This window comes from Mytilus galloprovincialis, chromosome 4 (genome assembly GCF_965363235.1).
Source record: "Mytilus galloprovincialis chromosome 4, xbMytGall1.hap1.1, whole genome shotgun sequence".
NCBI lineage: Eukaryota > Metazoa > Mollusca > Bivalvia > Mytilida > Mytilidae > Mytilus > Mytilus galloprovincialis.
In genome coordinates this window covers 40165378-40186207 of record NC_134841.1, presented here as the reverse complement: position 1 = coordinate 40186207, position 20830 = coordinate 40165378, and the positions used below count along the sequence as shown (strand labels likewise).

Below are 20830 nucleotides of genomic sequence, written 5' to 3'. Positions count from 1 at the left end.
TACAGATAGTTTGAGATTTGGAAAAAAAGTTTTCACCCGGCTTAAACTCATGTGCCGGTCTGAAACCAGGTTAACCTCGCCAGTGATTTAGACAGAAATATTGTATACTTAGATATAAGAAGCTGTGGTATGAGCGCCAATGAGACAACTCTCCACACAAGTCACAATTTATAAAAGTAAACCATTATAAGTCAAAGTATAGTCTTCAACACGAATAACCATCTATTATAGACTGAATGTTACCACTAAGCTGCCATTTGATAAGTTGTGGCTATCCTATTCACGTCAATTCATTAGTTTGAAAAGTTTATATCAAACCCTCAAAAACAAGGAATTAAAATTCGGAATCGAATAATCTGCTACATATTTGACGTCCTCAAAAGTGTAAAACGAGGGAGAAGACACTAATGGTCCAATTAGTTTTGGATTATCTACAAAAAAAACAGTTTAATCAATTCCGACAAGCACCATGTCCAAAATGGAAAACAATTAAAAAACAAACAACAATTCATATAAAAGACGCCACAAAAACTTAAGAATGAGCAACATACTGGTGGTGAACCCGGTTGCTTTAGACGGGGAAGCAGTTTCTGTTCCACTACTGCAACTGTCGTGTTTATCGTCGCTAAAAAATCATGTTCTAATCATGCAGCACCTGCAATATGCTTCCAAAGACAAATCCATCACGGATTTTAAAAATTTAAAGCCCAGAATATAAAAAAAAATAAAAAATGGACAACAGTTTATATTTCATTGAGGAACCTTTGATAATGTCGAGTTGTACATCGCAAGTCGATGTAATAAAACATTGTAACATTTGATAGATTGTTGTTGGCCATCATATACACTTTTGATGTGATATTTTTAGCCGTTCCTCCAAAAAATCTTTTCTGGAAAAAGAATATTGGTTAATTGGTTGTTTATAGCTTAAAAGTTCCAGTGGCAAATATTGAATGCGAGTTCAGGATGAGAACAAAAAATCAATTGATTTATAACTTCGTAGATTTGACGAGGTAATTCGTGCGGGGTAAAAAAGCAGGAAAATGAGGATAGTTTGGATAGAAACAGTATTTTTTTCGCTCGAGTTAAGCCAGCTGCGAACCTACAAAGACAATAAAAGGGGTTTCCAACGTACCGAACAGCACTCTCCTGACATATTGCATCAAATTTATCATCCTCATTTTTAACAGACGTGACAATGTATTCATGCATCCCGCACATATATAATCGAACACTACACGTAAGCAAGAATGTTGCTACCGGACAGGAATGACCTTAGATGTATTATTTTGACAAAACCACACAGAACTTTCACCCTCAAAGATTTTTAACATCTTACTTTATTTGAACTTTTCAGCTTTTTATTTGGATATTACTGATGAGTCTTTTGTAGACTCTTATTATACAATGGGAGACAACTCTATAATTTTTTTCTTACATGTAGAAATTGTCAATACAAAATGAGTCTCAGTGTAGACTAGTCTGCACTATTGACAAGGGGGACAACGAAAATTCAATTCTAATGAAACAGTGACGAACTGAATGCTAAACTTATATTGATAAACATTATCTACCTATCTGGAGAAATTTTATTTTGTACGACCCCTTCTAGTCTTTTCTCTTGATATTTCCCATTGTCACAAATACTAGTTTTAAGCACAAAGGTGTCAGTATTCACCTCAGAAACTTACAAAACCTTTGAATAGACTTATTAAGAAGGGATATAATTACGATACTGTTGTCAAGTCATTAAAGATTGCATATTTTGGCGTTAATATTGAGTCACTGATAAGGTCTTTGCATCGGAACTAAACACATTTATTCTAAAAACAGTTGTTGGCATGACACGGGTTATGTTCTTCTCATATATGTTATGACGGTATGATACTAAACCCCTAACGGGAAGGATTGTGCCTGATGTTCATATGATGAAAACATAATCTTTTAGTCAGTTTAGTTGAAGTCTGGAGCTGGCATGTCAGTTAACTGCTAGTAGTCTGTTGTTGTTTATGTATTATTGTCATTTTGTTTATTTTCTTTGGTTACATCTTCTGACATCAGACTCGGATTTCTCTTGAACTGAATTTTAATGTGCGTATTGTTATGCGTTTACTTTACTACATTGGTTAGAGGTATAGGGGGAGGGTTGAGATCTCACAAACATGTTTAACCCCGCCGCATTTTTGCGCCTGTCCCAAGTCAGGAGCCACTGGCCTTTGTTAGTCTTGTATTATTTTAATTTTAGTTTCTTGTGTACAATTTGGAAATTAGTATGGCGTTCATTATCACTGGACTAGTACATATTTGTTTAGGGGCCAGCTGAAGGACGCCTTCGGGTGCGGGAATTTCTCGCTACATTGAAGACCTGTTGGTGACCCTCTGCTGTTGTTTTTTATTTGGGCGGGTTGTTGTCTCTTTGACACATTCCCCATTTCCATTCTCAATTTTATTAGTTTCCCATTCATTAAATTTTTACATTTTTCAGTATTCATTTATTGCTGTAACATTGTTCACATGAGAAGAGAGAGCTCAGTTGCACATTTTTAGCGATGCCTTATACTAGATATGCTTCACGAAATACTTTAGTTGGTTGTTGTCTTCCTGACATTGCATTGCTGAAATAGTGTTTGCTAATTCGTAAAAGTCAAAGTGTTACAGTGGTGTTCTGTCTTGGTCTCTATGGTGTTTTAAAAGTTACTTGTTATAATGAATAGCAACTTTGGATAAACCTTCTAAACAGTGGTTTATTTTATGATGAAAAATTACAATCATTTGATTTATAATGTTTTCTTATTAACGCTCTGTGACAAATATTTCATGCATTATATTCAGGAGAGAAAAAAACCTAATAAACGATTGGTAGAATCTTCAAATTATTTCGATTAGGAAAATGGGGCTGTGAATATGGCATTCTTGTAATTGTGTATGGTGTGTTGAATAGGGGCAGACATGTTGGCTTGTTTGAATAGCCAATCTACGGACCCCTTAAAGGTTTTGCGAGGGTTATTCAATGCTAAGAAAGCTTGACACACTCCCTATAGCTACTTGAGTCAATGAATGATGCATCCCCATTCTGACCGTACTTGGCTGCGTACTTGCACATCCCATAAAAACCACCAGATATCACCCTTACCACTGTTAATAATAGTAATTATCAGTAGTAATAATTCTATCAACTATTACAGTACCGGTTACAATTTACGAAATTCGTTATGCCTATTCATAGACTAAATAAAACATTGAGCAAACCAATTACTTTTATTTGAATGCACCGAAAATCCGTTTCAGTTAAATACTATAAATTTGAAATGTAAAACTTTTATAACATTGAATCAATACATTGTCGTGAAATACTTGATAAACCAAAGAGGAAACGAATTTTATTGTGATTTAAATAAGTGCGCTGTGTAAATAAGAGATATATGTCATGCAAAATAAATTTAATTCGGTTTAGGTTGATAAGAACACTCAAGCATCGACAAAAATAACGTACACATTTTGTTGTTTTCTCCTTTAAACTATCGAGTATAAGAATATGTTTCGTCTTGAAACATTACCGACTATACAAAATTCAAAGAGGACTAAGCACATAGCATTATCTATTAAAAAAATGTTAATGTACAAATGTATATGGGTATATGTTATTTGTTCAGAACCAGGTGCCTGTCAACTAAAGGCAGAAATCCTCTGTGTTGATGACAATAAACTTTGAACATTGTTAGCTATATCTACCGACGAACGCAGACGGTAAGGTAAGCTGAGAGAATAACCCGACTTGTACTTAACAAATTATATATACATCTTCTTATATATATTGTGCGTAGATTTTGATATGCAATATAAAGTATAAATTTGTACATATATTATACTTACAATTAAATTTACCATACTCTCTCTGATAGGGTATTATATAAATGACTAGAGTTTTTAGACAAGCAATGCTCATAAAAATAAGAAGATGTGGTATTATTGTCAATGAGACAACTCTCCATTTGTGTTCAAATGAAGTTGATGCGAGCAATTATGGGTAACTGTGTGGCCTACAACAAAGAGAAAACCCATACAGTAAAGTCGGTTATAAATGTGGCGTAGTTAAACTTATGATTTTGAGTCCTCTATAACCTTACCTTCCATTGTACAGTGGTGTAACAGCACAACATAACGAAAACCTATAAAAATCAGTTTAAAAAGGGCTAATGCTTCAGATCTATAAAAAAAAACAAAACAAAAAACTACTAACAAAACACAAATACCGGACGTGGCAGGGTATTTATCCATCTCTCGTCCATGACAACAAAAAGACACTAATTACTAGGCCTTGTTACGTTCGCCTCTTTTATTTTGAAGCATAATACTAACGAATGTGGAAGTCAAAGTTGAGAACGAAACTAAAAGTTAAAGGGTAGCAATCATGACGACATACAGCAATCATTGAAATATACAAACTATACTCCAATTAGTAATGTGTCGAGGTGACACCGTTCTCCTTAAACTGCTTATCCCTCATAGAAGAAAAATATTGGTTTGCTTAATCGGGGTGTTATTTTGTTTATTAGTATTTATTATTCAAGTTTAAGTCAATATCTTACATTTTATTTTTCAAAGTATACAAAAGACTTCTGATAAAGCCGTTAAATGGGTTTGCAATTAAATGCCGTTACACAACAATTGAAAAAAAAAGATTTAGTTAAATCCCATAGTGAAGTTTGGTAAAACACAATAGGAGCTAATGAATGAAATAATTGTGTACCATAGTATATATTGTGTATTGATGTACTTGTTTTAAAAATACAATTTATATATGCCATGAACATAATAAATTATCAAAAAGGATCATTCTGAGCGCATGCCAATATGTATTTAATCTAAAATAGATAACGTAGTGGAATGTCTCGGACTAGTTGTGGAGTTCATAGTATAAATTGCTACAAAATATTAACGGATTATACGGGAAATTATTAGCAGGTGAGTTTAAAATTTAGCTCAATTTTTATTTGATAGAAAATATTGCTTTGATTTATAAGCCGGAGAAATGGAGGTTGTCTTGATGTATTAGAGCTAAGATACAATTTCATCAATTTGATATGTTAAGATTACATAAGTACAATCTATGTTAATGCTGATTAACTGTCATTGGTTCAGTATATCCTAACTCGACATTTGCTAGATGTTGAAGCACGATTTCTTACATATGTACTGAAAAAAATACAGAATTTAAACTATTTTAGTACCTATTTCCTTAGACAGAGTTTACCTTCGATAGTTTTTGTCTGCTTTTGGGGCCCTATCTTGATGCATGTCTGAATCTGCTCAATCATATATTTTAACATCATATTTTAGGCTTCAAGTGTTAAAACTCCAAAAAAAGACATTATAACTTAGAAACTACATGAACACTACTTTAATGCAAACATGAAGTTACTTGAAGAGATTTGTTTTGATTAATTGATAGTTGTTTACTTTACGTTCAGTGGCGAATATGTCGTGCTTGTTTAAGACGATTATGGATTTGCAAACTGCATGGAATTGCATAACTTTTATTATTCATTTGCATAATTTAATAAGGTTTATTTCAAAAGAAAACTTGCGTATCATTTAATATTGTGACAAAATATCCTTTTTGATGAGGCATTTTTTAATATTGAGATACTGTAACATATATCAATGATCAGATATCAAAATTAATCAAGTTAAAAAAAATGTATTTCTTATTAGAGAAGAGATTGAAGACAATTTGTAGGGAAACTAAAAATCACTGCATCTATCTGGCAAAAACCGTTCTTTCACTAACCTGATATCTTTGATAACTATTAGCATGTCGAAATGAACTATTATAATATATTGTTTATTTGTGTATTTCTCTAGATCTAATCCTGAATGTTTTGCATTTTTTGTACTGTAGTCCCGTCATCTAATATTGTCTAATATTAACATTGTTATACAAGCGCGAGGTTTGCCTGGCCATAAAACCAGGTTCAACCCACTATTTTTTTTTTTAATGTTCTGTACCAAGTCAGGAAAATGGCAGTTGTTACATTATCTTACAGTTCGTTTCTGTGTGTGTTGCACTGTCGTTTTGTTTTTGTTGCACTTCAGTGTTTCTGTTGTTTCGTTGTTTTCCTCTTAAAGTTGATGTTTTCCCACGGTTTTAGTTCATAACCCGGATTTGTTTTCTCTCAATCGATTTATGACTTTCAAACAGCTGTATACTACTGTTGCCTTTACTTATCCGAGCAAAAATATCATAATTTGGATATTCCAAATCATGGGGCAAGCAAGTGCCATTATTTCTATCACAAGTACCACCGAAAAATAAGCATTTTTATAAGTTGTATATGTAAAAGGGCGTCATATGGTACATGTATGTAAATTTGACTCATTAGTTGATTTTCTTCGTTAAAGACCTCTTATAATCCTGGACTTTAAATTCAAATACTTCATAAAATATACAATTTATTTGGGATTACATGTTTATTCTCTCTAATTTATTTGGTGTATTGATTGTTTGACACCTAATTATAAAGTCTCTACATGTTATTGAATCGAAATTAAATCAAACAAGAAGAATTGATGCAATATGTTCTTGTTATACTGTGCCAAGACTTGTTTATTTTCTATTTATCATTTGGTATTCCGACTGAATATAAAAAGAAGCTAATGGAGACAAACCAAGAACAATAAAAATATACAATTTGATCATTGTTGTCCAAAATTAAACATATCTGTTTGATAAGGTTTTCGTCTCATTAGATTCACACCATATATTTGAACGTAACTATTTACATTTAAGGCATGCTTATCTTCTAGATAACTTAAAAATAAAAATTATGTTAAAAATTTCATCAGATAAGGCTGACCTAACTAAAATGAATTTTGCCTTTTCATGAGGCCCTTTGTGGTAAGATAGCTTCTCATTTATATTCAGGCACTTATGCAGGCTTCTTCCGGGTATGAACTTTCTTGATGAAGGTCACCAAAATAAAGCGACAATAATTAATTAAGGTTCATGTGGACCCTATGGCTAAAATGGACGTATTTTCACCTCAAAATTTTCTCTGTGTACAGGCAAACCTGTGCATCTGGAAAAGTTTTAAGGCATAGCATGCCCTAGATAAATGAATTTAAATATGTTTTATATTTTAGAAAAATAAAAACTTACCAGGATTTTGCCGTGCACTTTTTTTTCATTCCTCCAGAAGGTGCCAAAATAAACTAAGTGGGGAAACAGGTTTGAGAACTTCCCCACAGGTAAAAATAAAAGTGAGCATTTTTAATTGACATGGACATTAGATGGACAATAGATACCTGACAATAATTGGTTTTTTAAACTGTGTACCTGAGTGGACCATATCAAGGTTAACTCAACTGTTTGTTAATTTTACCATCCTCTGCAAAGACGAAAAAAAGTGTACGGCAAAATCCAGTTAAGTTATGAATTTTCTAAATCAAACAATGCATTTGAATTCTATTTATCTAGGGCATGCTATGCCTTAAAACTTTTCCAGATGCACAGGTTTGCCTGTACTCAGAGAAAATTTTGAGGTGAAAATACGGCCATTTTAACCATAGGGTCCACATGAACCTTAATCATTTATTTATTTTCATTTTGCATGCAAATTTCCGTCGTTGCTTTTCGTGTGGGTGCAGTCGACTCCAATCTTAAATACTACGATTGTCAGTTTTCCTATCGAAGGTTTCTCTGGGCACTCCTACTTCCTTCACCAATAAAAACTGGCCGCCACGAAATAGCCTAAATGCGGTGCTTAAAAGTGGCGTTAAAACACCAAAAATCAAAATCCAATCTCGTATAAAGACGGTCTTCCATTTTTGAGGATAAAAGGCTTTATTCAAAGAAAGGATATAAATTAATGTTAATGAGACAAAATTCATAAAATACCAATATCTCAAAGGGACAACACTTACTCTACGTTTTTCTTTCTTTCATTTTATCAGTTATGGATAGGTACAAAAGTCATGCTAACAGTTCACGTATTGTTTAAATGTCACATAGATATTATAACTGTGATATAACAACATTTTTATAGACTAAATTTTTCTTATAAATTATCAAGTTATCAATGACCCCTTTACTTGTATTAGTTGTTTTGTGAAGACAGTTTTGGTCCATTTTTTAAGCATAATTAACTTTGTTCGCCATCCCTGATCCAGAATTTTTTTTATGTTTCTCTGAATTCTAAACATTGGTACCTCCGAGTTAGATCGTAGTTTGCAGCTAATATTTTTTTAAAGCTTTTACTATCAGTGGTGGATCCAGAAATTTTCATAAGTGGGGGCCCACTGACTGACCTAAGAGGGGGCCCGCTCCAGTCACGCTTCAGTGATTCCCTATATAAGCAACCAAATTTTTTCCCAAAAAGGGGGGCCCGGGCCCCCTAGCTCCCCCCCCCCCCTAAATCCGCCTCTGACTATTAAAGAATAAGAACAAAGTCATTGTATTTCTACAAAGTCCCAAACATGTGCTGACTTTGGAGCCTATAATTTACAATCATAAAGATATGTGTATACCAAACATTAGAGATTTTAAATGAAATGGACCAAGTTGTGGTCTTTGTGATATTTATAATATCAAAGTTGAAATTCATTAGCCATATCTCCAAAAAGTGAACTTTGTCATTTAATCAGTCTTTGCCGATTTAAGGTGGTACCCAACACTTTAACTAAAATTAATTTGGCTCGTTCAATTTTCTTAAAATTTTGACAAAGAACTTACTTTGGCCCTTTTACAAAAATATAAAAATTTCAAAATATTTGAACCAACCGTTTTATCAGAAAAATTACACTGGTTATATAGGAAGTACACCACTAATTAATGGCCCCATTGCTTTCTATGTTAAATTCCTCAATTTCCAGTGGTCACAGCTCTTTTATCTTAAGTTCAAATAAAGTGACAATCATTGCATGTCAAAGCAACACCTTCTGGTGTCCTGTACTGAAAAAATCAACATACCTTACATTGCATATAAGAAAGAACTGGTTCCCGGAACTTCGGATGTACCAAAACAGGTACTTCCGATCTGACAAAAAGGCAAAATCTACCCTCCTTTTTAAATTTCATGCCATTTTTTTATTATTCAAATTTATCAGTCTAAAATTGTTCTGCAATGATCACCAGTCATGCAGCTTTCATTTGATACCAAAATTAGTAAAATATTCTAAATATATTGAAAGTTATGTCCATGCGTAGGAACTATTTTGTGTTAAATATGTACTACTTTCTGGTATGTGCTTTCTGGCCGGGCCTGAATTAGTGGTGTTACACCTATAGCAGTTTGACAAACACTTTTTTTGATCATTGAAAAGCTTGATAGTTCCTGAACAACACAACGTAATTAAAACGTTTAGATGATTTTACAGAGTTATCTCCCTGTAGTGTTACGTACCACCTTAAAGGCATAACAAATACAAACAAAAAGAATAAAAGATAATCGTAGCGTTGCATCATCAAGTTTTTTCTATCATGATGATGATGATACCTCGAGGATTTGTAACCCTCATCTTCTTTTTTTCATTATTTGCATTAAACAGACTTGACAAGGAGAAATAATGGCATATTTTCCCAGTAACTCAATAACCTAATTAAAATCATGACAAGAATGAGAAAATAGATCAAAACGTATGAAATATTAGATGTCCAAATTTGCAGATTTTTAATAAAGAAGATATAATATTGTTCAATATGCCTTGTATATTATATCAAATATCGCAATCCGAGTAAACACAAGGTACATATAGTTCTTCAATTGGAATCAAATCACAAAAGACCAGATCCTCTTTTGATAAGCATGAATAGAAGTTGTGATACTATCTAACTTTAAAATGACACAGCACATGACCATTCTTAAACTTTAAATACTCTTTATTGTTCTGATTTTACATATCTTTTCAATGTCTTGTGTTTTTTTGCTAAATAGGATACATGTCTTCGATTTATATGTATTAAAATTGACGGTTACATGGATTAATATCATTCAATTGATCAAACGACTTGATGTCGTTCGAGTCTAATGCTAGAAGGTCGTAGTTAGTTGTTTTAAGAATTCTAAACCAACTGGACATCATGTATTTTCTCTGGCTCATATTGGATTTATTTGATTGAACTGCATGGAGTCATTCTAGAAATCTGTGGTAAGCTTGGTCATTTTTTGTCTTTTTAATAATCAAGCACATAATATTGATTTCCGTACATTTGATATGTTTTAATTATGCATGGGAAAGTAGGGGAGGGGCTCAATACACAAAACTTTCGTGAGCAGCAAAACCAAAATTCACCTCAACAGGGGAGCATGTGATTACTTTTGAGGTCATATTTGTTGCTTGAAATAGTTGCAATCTTATGGTTTTTGCATTACATAATCTGAAAATTAATTTTACAGTCAAAATGCATCAATTAGTTAAATCAAATTCAAATACTACCACTGGTTCCTTGGTCAACATTTGTTATATAAATGAATAAATGCAAATACTAAGACACTGGTTCCTGGATCAAAATTGGTTATATACATTTGTAAATGTTTAAAACTTGCTTCAGTTTGGAAGTATCATTTGTAAATCAATATTTCAATTTTGTTTTTACATGACGAATTCGAATGTATTATTTACAATTGTGTCAATTCTAAGACTTATTTCTGACTGTATATTTTGGCGTCAGACGTTGGGCAGTATCGGTCAACCAAATCATAATTACATGTATATAGGTATTACGAAAGATATGTTCTTTATGTAATCAAAATGGGGTAGTAATTTTTTTTTAAATACTATAAAAGATATTGCATTCATAAATCTACAAAAGTTGTCCCTTATCAAATACACTGCTTTAGAAACAAAACATGTTCGGAAAGAAAAAAATATCTTGTGGTGCTAAAGATGCGTCAAAACCAACACAAAAGAACCTTCAATTAGAGAACAGTTAACATCGCCTAATAGTGTCAGCTATGTTTAAGGTAGTTACAATCTTAGTTTTAAAACAAATACCATTTAAATCATGCCAGTACCAAAGAAGTACTAGTTAATTAACTGCTGTGCTGATGATATCAAGGATATTCAACCTTGCTTAACATGTAAGTTTGATTGCACTTATAAATGTAGTACTATCAATCTGTATCTATATCTAGCTCTTTAAATTTACCACACAAAACTGTTAGAAAGAAGCAACTTGACTCCCTTCGCCCGTCCGTCAGACTTTGGGACGAAAAATTTGATTCGTCAAACTTTTCTTGCCTTCTATATATGGAAGGGAATGATTGTATAAATGGTCTGTAGCTTTATAATGTTTAGTTGTATCGTGTAGACAAATGTAACCTCTGCCGAGCGTCCACTTCCAGCTTGCCGATAGTTTGGAATTTTACATCACTTATTGTACAAGGAACATTTTTGTCAAAGTTCGTTTGGTTTCAATGAAAGGAACGACCACTTCTACATTTGTACATTTGAAAATGTATGTTTCAGGTCAGGAATATGACAGTTATTATCCATTTGTTTGATGTGTTGGGCTTTTGAGTTCAGAATTTTTGTGATTTTTTTTACATGCTCCAGCTGTATAATACATGTTTGCATGCAATAAAGCAGGTCCAGACCCGGTATTGGTCTTGTACTCATTTGCAGTTGCATTTGATATCTGAATCTCTCTAACAATCAAATGTATATATCTAGCAGCAGTTAGTTTACGCCTTTGTGAATATGCCTGATAATTTCTTGGTAATTGGTAACTATAGTCATGATCATACACTAAGAAAACACTCAACATTAATCACGAAAAGAAAACATTACAAGGAATATTTGATGAATTAATAAATATGTACATGCATTTTTAACAAGCAAATCAATAACTTCTTAGGATAGGCAAACATTTTTTTCGTTGGCTTTATCTTTTTACTTGATAGATCTTGGGCTTGTTTCGTTTCGAACCCGTTATAGATAACAAAACTAGATCTAGAATAAATTTTTTAAACCGAATTTAAATAAATAAGAAACATAAACATATTTAACTGGGAATGATAAACACTTGTGATGATGAAATCTTTAATTGAATTAATATTTTAAAGGTATAAGTCGAGGTCATCAGGAAAATAAAATCGTGTATATTTGGCCTTAGTCATTTTTTTCCAAATGTGAAGTTTTGGTATTTCTATATTTGACTTATATTGATTCAATGTTATAGTTCTACAACCTTCATGTAACAAGTACGACAAGGTATAGTTGATTAAATATTTGGATAAGATTTTCATGTCTTAACTGTAATTTATTAGTTACTGTATTTCAGTTTTCATACCTTTGGAAAGCTATATACAGATATTTAAAATTATAATTGATAAACATGTATATGCTATCTACTGAAAATGGATTACATTGCACATTTTTATAATTTATTGTCAAATCTGTATAGCACTAGTAGAAAGTCGTGTGTTGTAGGTACTTAAATTCTATCAATTCAACGACATTTTTCTCATTTTTTGGCAACATTTTGGTTGATCTAAAACTTACTCTTCAGTGATTGATTACATGTAAGCACAGCTGTTTCGTTGCTTTCCATTCGATGCTACAAATCATCTACTTTTTGATATAAATATTATGTACTATAAGATTCAGTAAAGGAAACGGATGCTTTACAGCAATCCTTTTGTTGAAAATTTGGTTGTTCTATTTTTAACAGTCGAAAAAATCTCATAGTCAAATGTGTATATGTAAACTGCAGAATTAATCATCAATTTTGATACATTGTGATGAAAATGCATGAAATGTTTGCTACTGGACGTTTATCACCAATTAAAAAAAACACACTTAAAAATGTCATCGCCAAACGGATGGATATTGGGAAATATTTAATTTTTTCTATGAATACATCGTCCTGTAAGCGATTAAAATATTGCAACTGGATATTAAAGGGACACTTTCTGTCAAATTCATGTTCACAGAATTGACTCAAACTTTTATATATGATTTATAACATATTAAAACGTATATCAAATTGATGAAAAGTCTAAAATAAACAATTTAAAAACATGCATAGGATCGATAATAAGTATCAACATTTCGTGTCTAGAATCGTTGTGACCCCTGAATACTGCCGACGGTCATATCGCTGGATATAAACATAAATATAGAAATAATATGATAGGTAGCGAGCTCGTGCAATAGGATTTTTCTAGGTCTGTTTGATTTCATATTAAATATTAAAATATATGTTAATAATCATCGTTTTTGCCTTTTAAGAATGAGTTTTTATGGATCGAACCATTCGATCAAAAGGGGTATCTTGTTTCATTTCAATGTTGACATTCTCTTCATTTTAATAACTGATTACGAATAACTCATGCGTAGCCCATCTCTAACTAAGGAGTTAAATAGAAGTTTATATGAATACGGATTCAATAAGGTCAAATTATTCACTTCCAAGTGAATAATTCACCAGCGATATTCCGTATCTAATCTTTACATACTTGTACCTACTTGCTTTTAAAACCGAATTTTTATTTCACTATTTCACCTTCATTAATGATTGATAAAAATAATATATTTTATTTGTTTTGTATCTCGTAGCCCTTTAAGCAAAAATTAATAAAATCAATATATCGGAGAAAATTCAGGTATGATTTTTTCACCATGTACATGTATTCACGATAGTCTTGTGCCGCAATTTTATTGACTAGTGATGATTAATAAACTCCAATATATCTTTGAACTTATAAAAGAAAATGATAGTCATTATCGCGGCATAGAACTGAAAATAAATGTTTATGCACTAAACAATTTTGCTTTTTATGAGATATCAATTAAGGACTAAGCGAATTGAAAGTTTGTCCTTTAAAATAATTCATTTCCATTGAGTATTGCCACCTACCGTTTAGATATTAAGAGTAAATTAAATACACTATGTAAATACATTTGGGTAATTAAATGCACTTATTGTACACGTTTCGACAAACTGTCAACAAAAAACTTAGGATGAACAAATAATTAAAGAGAGAAAATATATTTTTATGTAAAATTCAATTTCTTTCAATGTATACGGTAAGAATATTCATAAATTGATGAGGTACTTTTAAATACGAGTGATTTCAAACATTCTGCATGTACATGTAGTTAATGACCTTTTTGAAATTTGTCACATGACGAAGAAATGTCTAGTTATGATTAGTCAATTTTCCAGTTTCTTATGCACCTATCATGAATAGATAAATGTCATTTCATGATTTCAAAAGTTTGTGAATTTCTAAGTTTTATGCATACCTGGTACAAATCGAGACATGCGCTCTGAACATAAACACTTTCAATTTTTGACGTGTGAACAAGGCCCAATGTATATAAAAATGATATCAGAAATTACTAAAAAGCAGACGAAACCAATCACCTACCCACAACTGACTCCTCGGATGTGATGAACAGACGTTCAAACAAAGACAGTCAAAATAGTTACATACAATCATAAAAAATCTTACAACAAGTTTTACTTTCTCAAAAATCTCCTGTTTTTATTATTTTTATAAAGACCATATGTCCATAAATATCATTGATTGATTTACCGTTTGATTTATGCTACATTATCATATGAGACAATACAGACCATATAACATATAGAACCCGCATAACACAGCTGCAAACACGATGACCACTTCCTTAAACAAGAAATAAAAGACAACCTACCGAATTGGACTTGTCAACGGGTTTAAATTGTGCTAGCATAAGCAACATTTTCACCTTTCCAGAGCACATGAGAACTCGGGGGGGGGGGGGGGGGGGGGAGCATGAGAACGCCCCCAATTTCTGGTGCTGTTAATGTTGCTCATTCTTAGTTTTCTATGTTGTGGTTTGTATACTGATGTTTGTCTTTTTGGTCTCTTTTCCTATCTTGCCATTGCGTTTTCAGTTTATTTTTAACTTATAAGTTTAGATGTACCTTTAGTATCTTTCGCCTCTCTCTTAAATCTGCAAAGCAGGGTCACCATGTGTTCTCTACTACCCTTTTATTGTTTTACTAAATGACGTAGAGTCACGCTTACTTTTAGTTTGTAATTGAAATTAAACTGAACACATATATGTATATGTTTTGTGCGTAATCAAACAAAAGGTATCACAATTTGTGGGTTTTCGCACTCATTATACATTCTTATCATTTATTTACGAGTATGGCCTCGACATTCTCATATATGCCAGCTATCTATTATATACATGTACGATTTTACGTATCAAATTCATTTAACTTATTATATATATAGATAATTACCACTTGAAATTAATTCTTTACAGTAGGGTTGAATGGTTGTCATTATAAACCGAACGCCTTTCATAAAGTTCTATAAATGTTTATTTATAAACTGGCAATTAAACTTTTAAATGTTATATCATATATTGTGAAATTGTCAGCATTTGAAAAGTTCTTTTCTAACTAACATCTGGAATATGGCGGACTTAATGTTAAAGTTGTACCAGTTCCGTGACGGTGACAGGTTTGTTTCTAAAATTTAACCATTATTTTAGAATTTAGAAAAGTATTTTTTTTAAAGATTTTCACCTACTAGGATTCTTCTGATATTGTAGTAAAATGGAATCTTAACTGAATTATATGTAAAATCAATTCTTTTTATTACTTGCTTTCAGTGTAGTTGCGGAAAAAGGCATCGACTTCGATTAATTTGGGATCCCACTGTCTTAAATACATTTCATCGTTTAGACTTTTTTTTTGACTGACAAATAAAAATAAGCAATCAAATTTATTCGATTTGTGCTATAAGTTTTATAGAATTTATAGTCCCATCCCTCTCACCAATTTGTTATGCATTTGATAAAATGTGAAAAAAGTTTTTACTGTAGAATTGCTTAGTCTATTTTATGGGATACGGCGTTCTTGGTTCTTAGTAGTAAAAGAGTATATACTTCAACTGTCATGTGGTAGTCATGATCACTAGTGCTGATAAAATATAAATACTTAAAAAAGGGAGTTTGTTCCTAAACAACGATCTGCTGAGACATTACATTCATCTCAGGTATTTTGATCTCCTTCAAGTATTTAGAACTCGTATTCTCATCAATCAAAATCCGAACATTTTTAACAGTGTATTAGATTTAGGTTGGTGAAATTACCAGAGAAGTTAGTGATTCGTCACATACTGGTCCAATCTCATAAAAACGAATAAATGCCTACAGGAACATTGATCACATTATAAAAGGGTTGTTTTCCCCAACAACAAATATATAGAAATAAGAATAAAAATACGAATTATCCTATGGTCACAAAAAAAGAGGCGAAGTTACCAAAGGGACATCCAAACTCATAAGTCAAAATTGAACTGACAACGCCATGGCAAAGCAGAAAAAACAAAAAATACCAACAACAGTATACAAAACACAACATAGAAAACTTAGGACTGAGTAACACAAAGCCTAAAAAACCCGTTGGTGATCTAATGTGCTAAGTGTATTAGGCCGATCCTGCTCCACACGTAGCACCCGTGGTATTGCTCATGTACTTACAAACCTGATGAGTCTTACTCGGTAGGTCATATTCGGAGAAAAAGATGACAAGATTATTTTTAAGAAGATTGGAACATATCCGTCGTCATCTTTTATTATATTACAATTGATTATATACTAGTTAGTAGTGTATTCTCTAGTTTCCTTTTATGAAACCGTATATTTTGTTAAAATATTCCAACAAAAAGTGTATCTCATCGTTGTTTCTGAAACATTTATTGCGTGTACTAATTTCATACAAGTATACTTTTGCCAAAACTGTCAGATCTTTGAATGTCGAAATATAGTGGCATAAGTAGGTACCTTAATAGTTTGCAAAGTCACGATGTATCCTTGTACCACAACTTTTCCGATACTTATTCAATCGTGTTTTTTTTAATAACTGAATGATTATGTTTTCTTTATTTAGGATTTTAGTTGTGCCAAAGATGTTGCGGGTGTGTAACTCGGCACATGAGCCTCTACATACACCACGCACGCCTAAATCACCAAATGCGGAAGTAATACGTAAACAAATAGTAGGCATGATCCACGAAGAACCAGGCAAGGAAAACGATAAGCCTTTGAAAAATCAAAATCCATTGATATACCAAATAAAACGGAAAGGTAATACAGGAACTATGTTAAAACCTAGTGATAAAAATGAACGACAATTAGAGAGAGTTAAACGATCTCATCTCAAGTTCATAAGAGAAGCAAACAGCAGTAGGAGTAAGGAATTTCCATCAATTGAAAATTATGTCTTGCATGGGGAATCAAAAGATCCCAGTCACGTATACAATGTAGATATTGAGGATCCAGATAAACGTCACTGGAGTCTGCCGGGAGACCTAAAACAAGAAACAAAAATTAAAAACGTGAGATTTCATATACAAGAGGAACACAAAAAGAGCAAAATGCAAGAGGACTATGAACCTAGGGAAAGAGAACATGCTCAATTAAGTTGTGAAGTGCGCGGTAGTGCTATTCAATCCAATGAAAAACCCGGTAGAATGAGCAAACCAAATCTGCGGCATCGGCGAACTGAGGCAGCAAAACGGCAGGCAACAATTCATACATCACTTCAATTGTTTAAAAGACGATTGAAATTAAATCATGACCCAACATATTTAACACCATCTGTAAACACAAACCATGATAATGATTATATCATAAGACGAGTCCCCATGAAAAATAGTCTGAACGCAAATGTGGCGGTACCACGTGCTGCCTCGGCACCAAAACCAGTCATTGAACCGAGATTGACCGTTAATACTACTCAAAGACCTAAAAGTTCATTTACACCTTGTTTAAACGCACAAAAGACATTTTTGAAAGCTAGACCACAAAGTAGTCCGGATCGCTATCCGAATGAAGGTCATCTTTTGCGACCTCGATTGCACGAAAATTTGCATAACAATGAGATGATCTTCTTTCAGGAGGAAGAAGAACAGGAACCGGAAACGATAGCAAATGTTGTAAACACTTATTTTGTAGAACAATGCAAACCTAAACCTAAGGAAATTTATCAGTCTTCTCTTAGTTCGCATAATCTTGATGTACACAATTCACTAACATCATGTCCTGACGCAAGAATGAAACATGTGAACAGTAACCATCATTTTGACAATCGTTTCATGAGATGGCTTGAGGAATCGTCAGCAAATTCAGAAGAGGCTCGCCGAGCAGCAATGAGATCACACCCAGAACCAATAATCCAGGAAACACCAAAGTCCCCATTACTTCCCCCGGATCATAATGATACCGAACTATAATTGAAAAAAACTGTATAAACCCTTTTTTTTTATTTTATCACTCGATTAGGTAAACAAATACAAATGGAATAGACCATTAGATAGATCTCTTATTACGATAAAATGATTAAAATCGTTTCACTGTGTACTCATAATTCAGAGTACTTTACATTATAGTACATGCAGTATTAGAATTATTTAGTTTCCATTTTTAGAAAAAAAGAGAAATCTGTTAGAGTTAGCAAACCAGAAGATAATTTGAAGAAATATTCGTTAAAAGCACCAATTTAAGTTTGATACATTATAGTTGTTCTCTGGACGAGATATTATTCAAATATATGAAAGATACACATAGTTTTAAAATTTCTACAAAAGGAGTTATAGTTTTTAATATTTAGTTAGTTATGTTGCACAGACAATGTTACAAAATTATTATAATGCCAAACATTTAAGACCAAATTGGTACATGCAAATTTATGTTTTATAAAAAATAGTTGTTTCCATTAGATGAAAATAGAAAAAGGAAAGTAAGGGTTACTTCATTCTAAAGACAAAATTAATATCTTATTATTTTTCTAGCTAATCTCTCTTCTGTTTCTACAGTTAATGTTGAATAATTTATAAAATGTAACTAATATTGATGTTTTATTGCATTTTTACTAACGTGTATGTTGTGTAAGTGTAACTATATGTTTAAAAAACATTCTTTGTTTTTGTCTTAAATGATTCTGAGAACTAAACGGATTTTCTATCAGCCACAATTCCTGCTCGTGGCTTTTATCGGTGGCATCAATTTCGAACGGACGTGGCTGTGTATTTATATATCTCGAACAGCCAGTGTCAACCTCTTTTTAGATCTTTTTTCACATTGACCAACTACACATTTGTGAGGTCGTGGTAATCTTGTTTCTATGCCCAATTCAATAATCATTTAGGGTGGCAATTGATTAGACATCTTCAATATTATTTGCAATAATAGAAACTTCATTTGTTATATTTTTGTTTGAGTCTTTTTCCTTGTATCAATGTTATTTTCCTTAGTACAGATCTAATGAGTACAACCTCTTGTTTAATAACAGTAACGGTACCTGATACGTAATTTACTGTACTAAGTGTGTATTTAGTCAATCAATGTCTCAAAATATTTGATATTTGAAATTTCAGAAACTAATACAACCATTGTGCAGTTAGTATGTTCTATCTGTGCCTCCCCCCAGTCAAATGCATGTTATCTTGTCTTTATTTGATTATTGCTTGTCCTTTTTATATATATATATATTTTTTATCGCAAATCAAACGGTTGGTTCTTTTATGAAATTGTTTCCTTTGTTTCCATCTTTGGTCTTTTAATTGCTGATTCAGTATATGTTTGGCTCGTTCTTAAACGCCGCACGGTGGAATTTTAAATTAGTTGTTCATATCCTCGTTCCGTGGTACTATAAAGAAGATAAACAACAGATCATTTACGATTTTCAATGATAAAACTACAGAGCATTGACGATTTTAAAAGATAAAACTATAGATAGATATAAGAAGATGTGAGTGCCAATGAGAAAACTCTCCATCTAAGTCACAATTTACAAACGTAATCCATTATAGGTCAAAGTATGTCTTCAATATAGATCATAGACGATTTTCAATGATAGAACTACAAAGCATGACGATTTTCAATTATAAAACCAAAAAAGCACTGCCGATATCAAGTGATAGAACTACAGAAAATTGACAATTAACTAGCAAACATATCAAATCACAATAGAATACAAAACTAGTGAAAATCGTTTAGCAACTTAAACTCTCTATACAGTAACACTATATGATAAAAAGTATAGGTGTTTAAGTAGACAAAGGTCTTGCCTGTTAAGCCAGACATCTGCTCAAAAATATCTTATTTTTTCCATATCATTCGTGCATTTCAGAACAATTCTAAAAAAAATGCAATTTTTCTCATTTGTTGCTTGAGTAAACCGTTAATCTAAATCCATCCCTAACATATGTATATGACTTGAAATGTCTCAATAAGACAGCAATTCTAATTAACAAAAAAAGCAACATACATCTATTGACAAATAATGTTTTTTTACAAATAAAAAGCATTAAATCGCTTGGGTCAAGAAATGTCTTAAATAAGTTTAACAGAGAAGGTATATAAAAGTACTGCAATCAACACTAGATTCAATAAATTACAGAAAACAGCCTATTTAGACGACCACCTATTAGTTACTTGTGTACACAAACGTCTTAGAGTTACATTATTTCTTGGAGATCTCGATCCTTTATCGTTTTAGTTTCGGTAGTTTCGATCAGTAGAATACATAAAGGTATATAATGGAACATCTTAGTATATCCTTATACGCGATCGAATTTGACTGTTTAAATAAAACAAAAACAAGACTAATTCACTTCTAGGTTTATATGGGGTTTGTGTTGTTTGAGTTATTTTTTGCTGTTTCTGTTCTATATTATTTTCAGCCAACTCCGGGGATGAAAAATCGAATAGTACAGAAACAGCAAAACAAACTAAAACCAACAAAATCCATAGCTATAGATAAACCCGAGTGCACTTAAAAGTAAAAGTTCTTGTACAACTGTTGGCACTCGTCGTGTTA

General features: G+C 32.3%; 1 protein-coding gene across 3 annotated transcripts; it reads left to right on the top strand.

The window, feature by feature from the left end:
- The first annotated feature begins 4749 nt into the window (after positions 1 to 4749).
- LOC143072131 (uncharacterized) lies at positions 4750 to 18944 on the top strand. Of its 3 annotated transcripts, none has more exons than XM_076246942.1 (2): positions 4750 to 4965; positions 16898 to 18944. In XM_076246942.1, the coding sequence occupies exon 2, from the start codon at positions 16917 to 16919 to the stop codon at positions 18240 to 18242; it is 1326 nt and encodes a 441-aa protein (XP_076103057.1). In that variant the 5' UTR covers positions 4750 to 4965; positions 16898 to 16916; the 3' UTR covers positions 18243 to 18944. The 3 variants fall into 3 exon arrangements, with proteins under 3 accessions (XP_076103057.1, XP_076103058.1, XP_076103056.1); XM_076246943.1 differs by lacking the exon at positions 4750 to 4965 and adding an exon at positions 9997 to 10146; XM_076246941.1 differs by lacking the exon at positions 4750 to 4965 and adding an exon at positions 15330 to 15464.
- Positions 18945 to 20830: the final 1886 nt, after the last annotated feature.

What these genes read in the sequence shown, in the direction of transcription:
- LOC143072131 (XM_076246941.1), top strand. Translation starts at nt 15,418, where the DNA reads ATGGCGGACTTAATGTTAAAGTTGTACCAGTTCCGTGACGGTGACAG. An exon ending in CAGTTCCGTGACGGTGACAG is followed by an intron (nt 15,465 to 16,897) that starts GTTTGTTTCTAA and finishes TTCTTTATTTAG; the next exon opens with GATTTTAGTTGTGCCAAAGA.